The sequence below is a fragment of the Dromaius novaehollandiae genome, chromosome 8 (assembly GCF_036370855.1).
Source record: "Dromaius novaehollandiae isolate bDroNov1 chromosome 8, bDroNov1.hap1, whole genome shotgun sequence".
NCBI classification, from domain to species: Eukaryota; Metazoa; Chordata; class Aves; order Casuariiformes; family Dromaiidae; genus Dromaius; species Dromaius novaehollandiae.
Window position 1 is genome coordinate 26,066,572 of NC_088105.1, and position 13,585 is coordinate 26,080,156.

At 44.1% G+C, this 13,585-nt stretch overlaps 1 protein-coding gene across 3 annotated transcripts in view; it reads right to left on the bottom strand.

Moving 5' to 3' along the window:
• PRKACB (protein kinase cAMP-activated catalytic subunit beta) overlaps nucleotides 1-13,585 on the bottom strand; it is a 101,209-nt gene that overhangs the window by 69,365 nt on the left and 18,259 nt on the right. The window contains exon 1 of one of the 3 annotated variants that reach the window (XM_064516008.1): nucleotides 11,941-12,232. The exons of the other annotated variants lie outside the window; for them this stretch is intronic. Coding sequence (XP_064372078.1) covers nucleotides 11,941-11,986 — 46 coding nt within the window. The 5' untranslated portion in view covers nucleotides 11,987-12,232. Of the gene's footprint in view, nucleotides 1-11,940; nucleotides 12,233-13,585 lie in introns of those variants that run through there. 3 annotated transcript variants of the gene reach the window in all.

The following is a 13,585-nucleotide window of genomic DNA, read 5'->3' on the forward strand; positions in this document are numbered from 1 at the left end:
CAGAGCAGTCCCCAAAACAGTTGTATTGACCCAGGAGGAGCAGCAAACTGTAGCCCAGAGAGCAAGGAAGAACAGCAGGGGTGATCAGGGCAGGAATTTTTCAAGTCAGCTTTGCTGCCAAAGCAAATCGGTCACGTAACTACACCGTAAGCAGCAGGTCAAAGGAAACTGCACAATTACAATCTCAAACCTCAAGCTGAAGACAATAGAAGCACATTTTGTTATTTTAAGAAAATCATCATAACAGCAAAAATCAGGAGCTTCTCTGAAAGCACAGCTCTTGCCCAGCTGAAACTAAACCAATGCTCCAAAAGACTCCAAAAGAGAAAACATCATACAGCACACCAACAAGTGATACTGGCTACAACTGATCTTGAAATTCAACCAAAATCATCTCACGACTTGTCCTCAGGTTGAAAAGCACAACAGTTTTTTGGTCGAATTCCATTCTATATTCTTCCTGTAAATTACTTAGCAGATGCTTGAAACAATGCTGTTAAAGAAAAGCATCTGCTAAAAAGCCCCAATTCTTGAGAAAGAGACAACTTTATAACACCGTTTTAGCTCTTGAAAATAGCAAACCTCTTAAAAAGACACTGTCAATTAAAGAAATATTGAAGTTTGAAGGTATTTTAGGTGGATTCTTTAGGTGGATTCAAGCAGCACCTACAATTACCATGATAAAAAGATCAGAAAAAATAGTATCACGTTGGTACAGAAAACAATGCGCTTTAGCACAACATAAAATTGTCTTACATCAGGATAAAGGAAAACATAGCCCAGGACTGTAAGGAATACAGCTAAGTGCATAAAGAAGGTGAGGACTGTGGGTAAATAAGGGACTCACCATAACTGGTATAGAAGGAAAATGTAAAGATGGCTGAACTACTCAACATGCCAAGTATACTTGTTTCTTCTGTGGCAGGACTAAAATAAGGAATGCAGCTTTGGGTATCTGGCAAAGTGGCTCCTGCAAGAAGATAGTCACTGGAGTGTCTAGACCTGCCATACCACCTTAACAGTGATAGCATAACCTCTGACTAGAGGACTGAAGGAACTGTAAGACCAGCAGAAACTAGAATCTGTTGTCCTTGTGATGTATAGATACTTCCCCACTGTCATCTATTCCATCTCTCCTCCCCACCCCGCCAAAAAAAGATGTTGACTGGGAAAATCCAAAACCTATGGTGGTTCATCTTCCACACCCCCGCCATTCGCTCCAGAAGGCGAGAGCCACCTGTCTGGAGAGAGCCCTGCAGAAGGGTACACTCCACCCACTTCTGACCATCCCAGAGCTCCTCTTCCCCATAAAACTCACTAGCTACCTCATGCAATATTTGAGTAGTCTTCATGACATCCAGGCAGTTCATCTTCAGGCCTCATCTTGGAAAAGTCTGCTATGCACTTACATTTCATTTCCTCAGCTTTTTCCCTGCCTGGATAGCAGGGATCTGGATCTCTTAACCATCAGAAAAGAGATGTCAGGTGGACCAGGTGGTACTCTGAGCTAATGTCAGAACCCAATCAGGGAAAATACTTTACAGAGATAGGCAAATTCACAGGGTTGTTCGTGGAGGTCCCCAGAGTTGTGGTCCCTCTGGTATAAGGGGGAGTGCACGCGCATGCCACAGACTGAGTGAGACAATCAGCAACCCCTCTTCCAGCTTCTCCAGAAGCCCAGGTTCTCCTCCCTCACCTTCTTGTTTATACCCTTCCCCCCTATGGCTCCACCTGCTGCAGGATCTCCTCTTCAGCTCCTGCTAGCCTTGACCAAGCTGCCCACTCATGGAACCGGGAGGAAGCAGCTTGCCAGGATGCCCCTGGCAGCTGTGGCATCTGTTTCCATTTCCCCATCCTGCCACATCTCCAGGCAGCCCATCTCTGGCCAGCATTCATCAGCTCTCCACATGCCTTCAGGAAAGGGTCAACATAGACAAGGCCCAGACCACACTCAGCTTAGTGTTTCTCTCTTTTTACACTTCTGGAGCCTCACCCTTCTTTCTTTTAACAGCTGTTGCCCCCCAGATCATCATGTTTTCTCTCCATTCTCATTTTCTTTACCTTCTCTTTCTCAAGGAAGGCTCTAATGCTTTAAGGGATAAATTGATATCTATTAATAAGCAAAAGACCAATGGCTAGAAGTAGCTGCTTAAAAAAGCCAGAAGAGGATGAGCATAGGGCTCATCTCCCTTCCTGTGCCATACACAATTTTGCATATAATATCCTCTCTGGCTTGTTCCTTTTCTACATAGCAGAATTCTCACTTAAATAGCCACGCCTCAGACGGAAGCCATTCAATGCCTTTTATCATATGACCAACTGAAAATTCACTACATTTCTTATGCCAGAAGGAAGCCTACAAAAAGTAACAAATGCCAATCAACAATGAAAGCAGAAAGGGGGAGGAGAGGAAGAAATGTTGACGCATTCATCTAAAATGCAACAATGTTCCACCTCAGCAGAGTTCAATAAAAAAACTAAGTTAATATGCAAATGAAATTAATTCTGTATTTGAATACTAAATGCATAATTGGATAATGACATAAGTAGAGTGGAAAGAGCAATCATTTGGCAGAATGTGTGTCAGTAACAATACAGAAAATTAGAAGTTAAACTTCTTTCTTGAGTATTAGAGCAGTCAGCATGAAAAACTGAAGTTAATTTTGTTTTCCTATCAGTTCTGCAGTTGATCATTAGTCCCCCAAGAAAATCAAAGAAAAAGACTTGCTAATGTGTACAAGCATCACCAAACACCAGACGCTGTAAGAACCATGAAAAAGCACCATACACCTTGAGCCTTTCGGTCTATCCCATGTGTTGTAAACTTGCACAAGTTGTAGAACGCTTTGCAATTTGATATTCATATAGGCCATTAAATTAAACTATGATTTAGCAACTTATTTCACTCTGAAGTTCAGTTCACATAAACTAGAACCTTTAAAACATGCACGTCAAGCCAACGCAGAGAAATCAGCTTGACCACAGGATGCACTGGGGCAGTCTCCTGCTTAAGACCACTTAATCTGGAATTCACAAAGCAGAGTACAGGTCCTGGGGTCTTTAGTGCGTGCATAGTCCTTGATTTTGTGACCTTCCTGTCACACATCCCTTCATAGAATCCAAATGTATGACTGCAGCCTTGAATAAAATAAATAAATAAATAAAAAGCCCAATACAAAACAGTCATCTACAAATCAATGAAAATACATCTCCCTTCATCATCATGGTACATGTTAGAAAGAAATACCTTTATCTGTCAAATTGGTATATCGTGATTTTAGCTACATAGAACTTTCTCTCTCACCTCCTACCCTCATTTTTCAATGAGAACTACCTGATTAAAACCTCCAAGCACCATAACAATCCATGCATCGGTTAATAATAAAATGTTCGAATACAGGTAATTTGCATTAGAAACTTTATCTTAATGATAGACTTTGATGCAGTTAAATCGTGTTTTTCCACGTGCAAAGCAAAGGTAGATCATCATATATTTAACAATTAGAATTTACATAAACTTACACTGTTACCTGCTCTAAGACAAACAAAGAATTTCAAACTGCCTAATATCATATGAATCAAAAGTAACCTTAATTAAAATAATTATTATTACAGTGTACCTGCTGATTTATCTGAGCACATAAACCCTTAATCATGTCATTTCATGACAGGGAAGAGCAAACGGATTCTGGGTACAGGAAAAATAATGATCTTTTCTATCTTTAAAGCTTCCTTCTTTGTGCCAGAAATATAGTTTCCGTGGTTTAACTTCTTGAACCACATTGCAACAGTGGAATTCTGTGGATGAGTGCTAACAGCAAGTGCAGTAGGTTAACAAGTGCATACTTGCTGGAAGCAGCTTAAATTGAATGAAATAAAATAAACAAGTTCCCGATGTCCTCTGTTTGAGCATTCCGGTATTTTAACAAAAAGAGAAAAGTTAACAAGAAGCAGATGGGTAACAAAACTGATGCTTGTCTTTACAAATCACCCAGCATATTAGACATTAATTCACTTGACAATGTATTGAAGGAGAATTTTCTAGGTTTCCTGTTTTATTGATGCAGGTAAGATACCTCACTATTTCAGTCTTAGTCTATCAAGCAGATTTCATATCTCTCAGAAAAATCAATCAATGCAAGGTAGAGTAGTAATTCTCTACCATTCTGACGGAGAGAAGTTGGCTCAAAATACTCACCATGTTTCTCTGGTACAAAACAGCCAGGTCATGGCAAAGATTTTTGTTTTCTCAGAGTCTGGAGACCCAATTGCCTCTAGTGTGCACAGCATATTTATATAACTCCATGATTCTCTGAAAGGTTTTCTAAGAACCTCAAAGCTACAGATGGATGACATCCCAAGGTAAAGAAACACACTGACAACATATCAGTTTTGTTTAGTCCTGAGTCATAAGAAATGCAGCTGTTTTTTAAACAATGTATTTTTGCACCTTCACTACATACTAAAATGGTAAGCAACCACACAGGGAGCCCACAAGAAGCTAACCCTTACTATGACCACATACACATGGTTGTTACTCCTGTTATCCATACGCACAAAATCTGGATACAACTATGCTTTTATCTGGGAATATACACCAGAACTCATCATGCCACAAGCTACCAAGTCCTCTGTGATTATAGAGGAACTCCTCTGGGCAGAGGACTGTAAAAAACAGTTTAATGAATAAAGGAGTGAATGAAATAAAAACTTTGGTATGCCTCTTGGTTTGAATATCAAATTAGCAGGAGAACTCAAATTAAATACAAAAGGAAGTTACACAAAAACTCTTCTAAAATACTGGTCTTACAGATCTGCATGATAAGAAAAGCGTGGCGATGGAAATGAGCAATGTTTTACTGTATCTTCCGTATCTCCATATAACTATAAATGCTTGAATAAAGTAACTTTTAGCAAAGTCTAATAGCTAAGTGCTAACAGCTCTCACTAAAAACTGAGCTGCAAGCCTTGAAGTAATTCATTATATGAATACAGGCAGAAAGAAAAGGAGGTGGTTTAGAGTAATTACTGTTCCGAGAAGTTAGCAGGGTGAGGTCTTAGGAGACTGAGTTAACCGAAGAGCTAACTGCTAGAAGAGAGTCCTTTTCCTTTCCACCTCATCATTTCATTGCCAACAGTGCTTTCACTGCTTCCTTTGAATGTGTCTCCTGACACCTCAGTGAATTGATTCAGCTTGCAAAATTGGTAAAAGATAACCCAAAGGGGTAAAAAATGCATAGCTTTCTGCCTATGCAAAACAGCTCAGCAATGGATCAGAGAAGCACTAGAACTGTGACAAGTGAGAGGACCAGGAATAAAAACACACTTTTCAACAGTATAAGCCACCAGATGGGCTCAGCTGTTTTGTGAAACCTTACTCCTAGTGGACATTATTCTGCTGTTACACTGAAGAAATAGCAAACAGGATGTCAAATAAAGCCCAACTCAACAGAGCTCTGAATAGACTGTCCTCTGCTTGTGCTGATCCCGAACGTGATAGGCAGAACTCCCTCACTATCTTCCCTTTAGCTCCTCGTACAGCAATGCCTACAACAACCACTCACATAAACACGCTCTCAGATTGCTTTGTCCTGATTCTCCAGTTACAGAGACTAATAGTCTCATTTTTATCTTGTATTTTCTGTCTATATCCCCCTTATTATCCAAAACACAGATCATAAGGGTTCTGGAGCAGAAATTGTCTGTTCCGTGTTTGTACAAAATGGAATCCCGACGCACCACTACCCCTCCTGAACACTAGAATAACACAAATAAATAACATTACACACAGCAACCTGCATAATCCTTTCCCACCCATACCAGGAAAAAATGGAGGGTCACTCTATCTTCAATTTCACAGCTCCTGGGACAACACATTTCTCACTCCAGTTTCCTCTTGACAGCTCCACTGCTACTTTGTCCTGTCCCTCATTCCCTCGGAAATATTTCTACCTCACACTGTAAAAACAGTGTGCATTAAGGGAAAAGACTTTCAGCACAGCCTGAGAGTGTAACAGCACAGTCCTCCTTCCAGCACTAGCAGCAGGTTACGCAGCCCCCAGTCCCTGCCTGCTATCCATCTCACCTCTGAGCCGTCTCAGCTGCATGAGCACAACTGCTTGCACAGCTGCAGTGAACTGGATCAGGAAGCTGATCCAGGTTAAACAAAGTCTCTTCTGCTTTTTTTTTTTTTTTTGCAATTTTTTTTTAAACCTAGATCAATTCTTAAATTCAGTCCACCTTGCTGTCTCATGAATAGTTAGCGCAGCACACACATAGGGCAGAGAGGCATGAAATAGTGGTGGGGGACAGAAAAGCAAAACTGCAAGCAGAAGAAGTGCTTATGAAATAACATCTTACACCTGCACCAAAGACAATCCTTGAGAGCAGCTGCAGAGCAGACTCTTCTCCAAGTTCGAGCCCTCACAGTTTCACAAGTTTATATGAAACAAACCACTGACTTAAGTTTTCCATCACGCAAAACTTTGCAAGCTTAGCTGACCAGAAGCACTGATTAAGAAAATGGACTCTAGCTGGATCTGATCTGCAACCCACCTACTCTAACAAATTCGCAAGGTTTGCAGAACTGATATCCTTTATTAAACTAACCAGTGTACTTAAAGGGGGAAAAAAAAGTTTGGGGCAAACAAGCCCTTCATCAGGTCTACAATAAGGATGCAGGCAGAGCACAAAAAATCTGACAGCCATCCAGGGCCCTTTCCACAGCTCTCTCCAAAGGAGAGATGTGTCAGTTACGGAAGAACTTAACTAACTGCAAAAGAATCCTAGGCAACCTCGTGCCCAGCCGTGGAGGACGCCCCTCCGCAGAGGCAGCGGAGCCCACAACAAACTCTAACTTGCGTTATTGTGTCCTTATGGTTTTTCACTTACCTCTATCTATGCTTTGTTCCCTATACCAATCAGATGGGCAAGGTGGCAGCACACACGTAGCCTTAGTGACACTAAGGAATAAGGTGATAGCTGCCAAAAATACATGAATTCTGAATATTTTTTAAGATATTACTTCAGACTCTGACATTTCTGTAAATATGGATATATGGGTAAATGAACAAACACTAAAGAAATCTAGTAACAAGGTCCTTTCAAGTAATTTAAAATATTCTGTCTTTAAAACAGTCTGAGCCTGCAGCAAAAGGCTAACTACAACAGCTAAACACACAAACTAATTTCTCACTTGGGGGTCCTTCTGACCTTTCGTTAAGCTACTAGGTGGCTACCATTTATTGACGGATAGCCTCTCTCTTTGCTAGTCCAAGCTGTGAATAACTGTTTTGTTTTTAATTACAGCAGAATTGTAAAGTAATAGCACGCCTCCTTTCAGAGGGTATATACCGGTACTCTTACAGGGGTTCAGAACAGCCACACCAGAAGTTTGGTGATTCCATCAAAGGAATTTTTAAGTATTACTCCAGCAACTAATTATAACTATTTTTCATTTTCAGATGATGAAATCCTATATTGCTGAAACCTACTTGATCAAAAGTGAGACAATACAAGTCCAAAAATACAAGGAAAGAAGCTTTAAAAACATTGTTTTAGAGATGTTACCCATATAGGCAGCATCACTGGAGTATATGTTTTTTAATTATTCTTTATACAATACATACTATAGCTGATGCTTTAAAGTGTGTAAACAAGATATCAAAAGATATCCATTTCAAAATCAGAAAGCATAAACACAATATACAAAAGAAAAAAGAAAAGTGCTATTGAACAAAGCTACAGTCAAATCAAAAACATTGAAATAAGGATCCCTGGAAAAGTGACAGGGAACTGGCAGGCTTGGAACAGTAATGGGACACACAGCTTTTCACCTCTAGTTCACTGATTTTAATCTAATCAAGGTCAGCAGTGACAGAGCTTTGCCTCTTCTAGTCCTTAGATGAGACAAACTTGTGGTGTGAACACACTGAACAGAGATGAAGAAAAAAGAAATAAATCTCAAGTCTAAAAGAAATGCTGCCTGAAGAGGTTAAGATCTGCTGGCAAAGGCACACTGAGAAGGCTGCATCTTCCTGTCAAGCACATTTTAAAGGAACACTACTTACAGAATAATTATACGAGTTAAATAAGGGAAGAATTGTCTATAATAGGAACTCTGTCATACAGAAGATATTGTAGTGGGAACGCTTTGAGGAGTAGGAGGAGTGAATGAACATAAAACTCACACACAGAATACACATCAAATACTCTACTTGGCTATTTAAAGACCACAGAAGTTCAGTCTAGTAAAGACATGTTAGATTAATAAACTCCTTGTGCAATGGAAGCTGGAGATATGGTTACCAGATAAAAGGAATGTGTACAAAATTATGTTCTGAAAATCATGTACAGTTTAGTTTTAAACCTTAATTTTAAAAGCAATTTACTCTCACATATTGCTACAGAAACAATGGCAAGGATGAACAGAATCCTGACCAATGCAGCTCAGACGCCAAAAGTGCATAGCTTCAAGACCTATTTGAAAGAAGAGAAAGTACATAAATCTTCCAGTCACCAAAGAGTGTGTTCTAATCACTTGGTTTCTAAGCCAGTTTGGTGATTAAAAAGAAAAAAAACCTGACACGAACAAAGCTAATTATTCTTGAACCTAAAAAACTTTCTTTTTTCCTCCCAGTCAGGGTGGTAAGAGATATGAAAAGTAATTTCTCAACAAATTCACTTGCTACCATGTATGACACACTGCACATTTAAAAGGACAAATAATTCAGAACCATACATGGTAATTACTTCAAAAATTTGTATCATTGCTTATCTGAAGAAAAAAAAACACTTTCTACAAACCTCACAGTTTGCAGGGCTGAGATTCATTCCTGTTTAGAAAAAGTCCTAGTAAAAGTCATGTAAAATTAATAATGATCTTTAAAGTAACAGATCTTCTTATTGGATTAAAAAAACTGTGTGACCTTTTTGACCTCAGATCTGTTGTAGTCATATTTATTTTGTCTGCTACTTTAACAAAAGATAAAGAATATTAACACAGCTAACATTTTCCTATGATACTTGCTACAAGTTAAGGTAAGTATCACAAGGACTCTTTTTTTAAAAATGTAATTTACCACATGTTGACATTTTAACCCAAGTTAACTTCATAGGTGGCAAGAGAAATTTTCTCAGATAAGTAAACTGAGCAGCTGAAAAAAACTAAAACAACAAAATGAGTAACTAAATGAGTATTAGGATGAAGGACCAAACTTAAAGAAACTTGAAGAAAACTGCATCTCCTCAAACTGCAAATCAATATGCTTAGTATACTATTATTCTAAAAGACCCTGAGAGTTTGCAGCTGCTATGCCCTGTGAAGACCCAGGAAAACCAAGGAATCCATTTAAAATGCCTGTTTTAAAGTAAGGTACATAGTCAGAGGCTTAAGCGTCTCTTCAGTAAAATAAATAAATAAATAAATAAATAAACATATATATACACATATATATAGGTCCTCCAGGCTTAATCTCCTGTGTATTAGCAGAGCCTAGAAAAGAATGGCATAGAAAGAAAAGAAACTAACAGACTGTACTGGGGAATTCCGTCTTCTGTATATACATACATATATCTTGCCCTCCCTGCTTTGTAAGCCTGACTCACTTTCTGGTAGCTAAGTTTAAAAAACTTAGCTGTTAAAAGCTTGTACTGTTAAAATGTTTAGAAAATTAGCATCCAGTTTGCAGCCACCTTCAACTTCCGCCTAGACAGCCTGAGTGAAGTAACAGATACTTAAGATACGACACAATGTGAGAAGCTAAAACAAACAAAAAGAACGCAAGAGCCCCAGTTAGGTGCACAGCATTTTACCATGCTGACCACAGACAGTCAAAGAGCTCTCAAATTACACTTCACCAACAAGTTAAAGTAGAGTTATCAGTGGAAGCTAAGTTACCCTTCGTTGTTGTTCCAGGGACCTTAGCGTGCCCTTGATCCACACAATACCGTAAGCTCCATGCCTGGATCAAGGGCACAACATCACTGTTACATGCCATAACTGGGTATTTTCTGTTACCATTTCACACAATTTTAAGCATCCTGAAGTTTGGAATATATGCTATTAATGACACATGACTAACCTGACTAACACAAAGCAGCAGAAAATTCGCTGGTCAATGCAAATATACATCAGAAATATTAAAGCTCAGTCATGTTTCATATTTCTTTAGCTTTTATGTGCAACGTACTGTATGACTATCTTACATATCAACTTTCACTGCCAATAAACCTATTACTTCTAGTACTTTATAATGTGTATAGTATCCATATACTATCGATCCTACACAGTAAATGAATCCTGGTCTTTCCCAGCAGAGTGTCAAATAAGGATCAATTTCTTCCCCTACTTACAAAACTACAGAGCTTCTTACTGCTAAATATACTGAGTAATTAAACATCTGAGCATGATACCTCTAGCAGCATTTTCAGTTTTACATGTAAGCTCTTTAACAAAGGAAAAGAGAGGAGTTCTGAAGCAAATCACTACGTTTGGTAATATAAAGAAAGAATTAATTTAAATGGAAGTAAAAATTATGTCTGATTTAATGTTATTTAACCACATAAAGTAATAGCAACACAGATGCTATAAAGTACAAAATGCAATGTTTTGTCATCTGACTTACTTCAGGCTATCTATTCTGTCTCCCTATGTATATATATATATACGTGCACATGTTTTTATAGGCAGATTAAAACACTTCTCACCAAAAATATGCTATTTTAATTACACAGCTGAACACAATGAAAACACTAAACAATAATACTCCAATACTCATAAAACATTTGTATTGTGAAAGCTATAATAATGAGATAATATACAATAACTGAAAGGAAAAAACCACACAGTAAAACTGGACTGGTCAAGCAGACTCCCTAGCCCCACATCTGGATACACCCATGCAGATCCCAGCAAGCGCCAGGAATGTGGTGTGGGCAGCCACTGACCTATGCAAATCTGCTTACACGGTCCTGCCCTCGCCCCGAGTCGTCAACACACAAAAAGTAAACAAACTGCAAAAAATAACAAAAAGTAACTCAAATGTTTGAACTTCTTTCCATTTTAACAAGGGCCATGGTAACAAAGGGTATTGTTGTGGGAGCACGGAGCTTGCACAACGGCCGCCTCTCTCCTTCTTCTTTCACAAACATACCCAAAGTTTTCAACTGGAAATGAAGTAGGAAAGTTAACTTACTAAAAATGAACCCTACCCCCCTCCCCCCAACGACTGAACGAACTCTGTGTTATTCCATAAATTATTACTGTTATGCTGAAACACTCGGACGGAGAAAGACCAGCAAGAAACAGAACCAACCAAACGCGGGATGGCAAGTTTTGATCGACGCTTTTGTCTTCCATTTTACCGCGGGGCGGGCGGACACGCGGAGCGGGGGCTCCGCCGCGCTCCCACCGCCGCAGACGCGCTGCGGGCAGGCGGCGGGGCCCCCAGGGCCGCCCTCTCCCCCCCCCCGGGGGGCTGCGGAGCCCCGGCCGGGTCCCCCCCCCCGGCGCGGCGGCCGCCTCCCGCCGGCCAGGGTGTGTTCGGGGGTGGGGAAACGGCGCTCGCCGCGGCGGGAGGGAGGGAGGCAGGGAGGGAGGCTGGTGGCTGGCAGCGGCGCCGGCACCTGCCCGCGGCCCCCGCGGCTCCTCCCGCGCCGGGCCGCAGGTCGGCGGCTGACACGCACCTGCCGCGGGGCGGCCTGGCGCGGCGCGGCGCGGCCTCGGCCCGGCGGCGGGGCGGCCGCAGCCGGAGTTAACCCGCTTATTCCTGAGGCGCTAAACCCCGGGGCGGGCCCGGCGGCGGCGGGCGGGGGCCGCGGCGCGCAGCGAGGCCGCCGGGGGCCCGCGCGGGGCGGGGGGCTGCGCGGCGGCGCCCGCTAGGCCGCGGGGCCTGCGGCGGGCGGGGAGCGGGGGGGCGGCGCGGGCTCGCCCTCACTCACCGCTCTCGATCTCGTTGCCCTTCTTGGCGGTGGCGGCGTTCCCCATGGCCGGGCCGGGGCGGCGGGGGGCGGGGGCAGGGCCGGGCGGCGGGGCGCTGCGGCGGGCGGGGCAGGGCAGGGCCGGGCCGGGCCGGTGCGGCGGCGCGGCCCGCGGGCGCGGCGGGTGGCTGCGCTCGCCCCGCGCTGGGTCTCGGTGTCTCCGGCCGCCGCGGAGGAGGAGGCGAGCGCTCTGCCTCTGCCCCCCTCCCCCACCGCGACACTCGGCGGAAATGACGGCCGCGGAGGCGCCTCCTCCGTGCTGCGCCGCCCGCCCGCCCGCCCGCCCGTCGCGCCGCCGGGGCTGCGCGGGGCGCCCGCCGCCGCCGCCCCTCCGCCCGCGCGGGGGCCGCCGCCGCCCTGGGGGCGCCCAGAGCGCGGCCGCCGGCGGGGCTGCGCGCACGGGGCGGCGGCGGCGCCGCGGCCCCCTCCGCACCGCCGGGCAGAGGCCGAGCGGCGGGGGCAGGAGCCGCGCCGCGCCCAAGGTGACCCCGGCAGCCGGGCTCGCCCCGCGGCCGCCCCTGCGCGCCCCGCGGCCCCCCCCCCGCGCGGAGCCTCCCGGCGGCGCCCCGGGCACCGCCCGCGCGTGTGTGCGCGCAGCCCGCCCGCGGCCCCCGCTGCCTCCTGGCGCGCTGCGGCCGCCCCGCTCCACGCGGCGCTGGAGAATTTAGCAAGGAAGCAGGCTGCCAGGAAGGGCTTTTATTTTTTTCCCCTCCTTTTGCTGCCACTCGCGTTATAAATAGCTGCAACTACACATTTTCAAGCGGTATTGTGATTTTTCGAGTTGATGGTTCTTTAAATACATATATTTACCATGCAAAACGCTTTGAGTGTTTTCGCTGTGGAAGGAAGCGCTCATCAAAAAAAGGCTCTATTTCATGCGCTTTAAAGCGGTGGGACTGGAAAGCAGCAGTGCTAATCGTATGGATCACAAACCATATATATCCTGCCAGGACAATCTGTGCGATATCCAGCCGCTTTTGGCAGCGCTCCTTCCTCCCGGCTGGCGGCCGCGTGCGTGTCCTGGCGGCAGCAGCCCTGGCCACCATCTTCCACAGGGGCAGTCGAAGCTCCCTCTTGACCCGCTGGGCTGCCTGCCTGTGCGGTACGTGTTTTGACAGCCTTGTACTGAATTACCTTACCCTTTTTAAGGCAGGGGCTTGTGTACATGCACTTATGCACACTAAACCAGATACCGCAGACGTTTCAGACCTCCAGAGACTGCACAGTGGCGTACGGGACCTATGTACAGTGGGTCTCGCCGGCATACAGACCTGCTTTCACACGGGAGCAAACTGCCTTATTCAGCTGCAAAGCTTTGGCAACGCTTACCTGAATTATCTTCAAGTTTTGTAGGTTGGGGTCCTACCAATGAACACTTACGGAGGTTTCAGATTTTCACCTTTTCACTCGCCTTAACCTGAGCTGAGTGCGATTGCTTGTTTCAGAGGAGTACCCTAGCTTTTAGGAATAACGAAGCAGTCACTGGGGAAGGCAGGTCTTCACTGCTTCAGAGAAACGAGACTTAACCTAGCGAGGAAATAAACTGCAAACCATTGGGGCAGTGAAGCTGCTACTGTGGAAGAGGGCTGATGCATTTTGCCAGAGC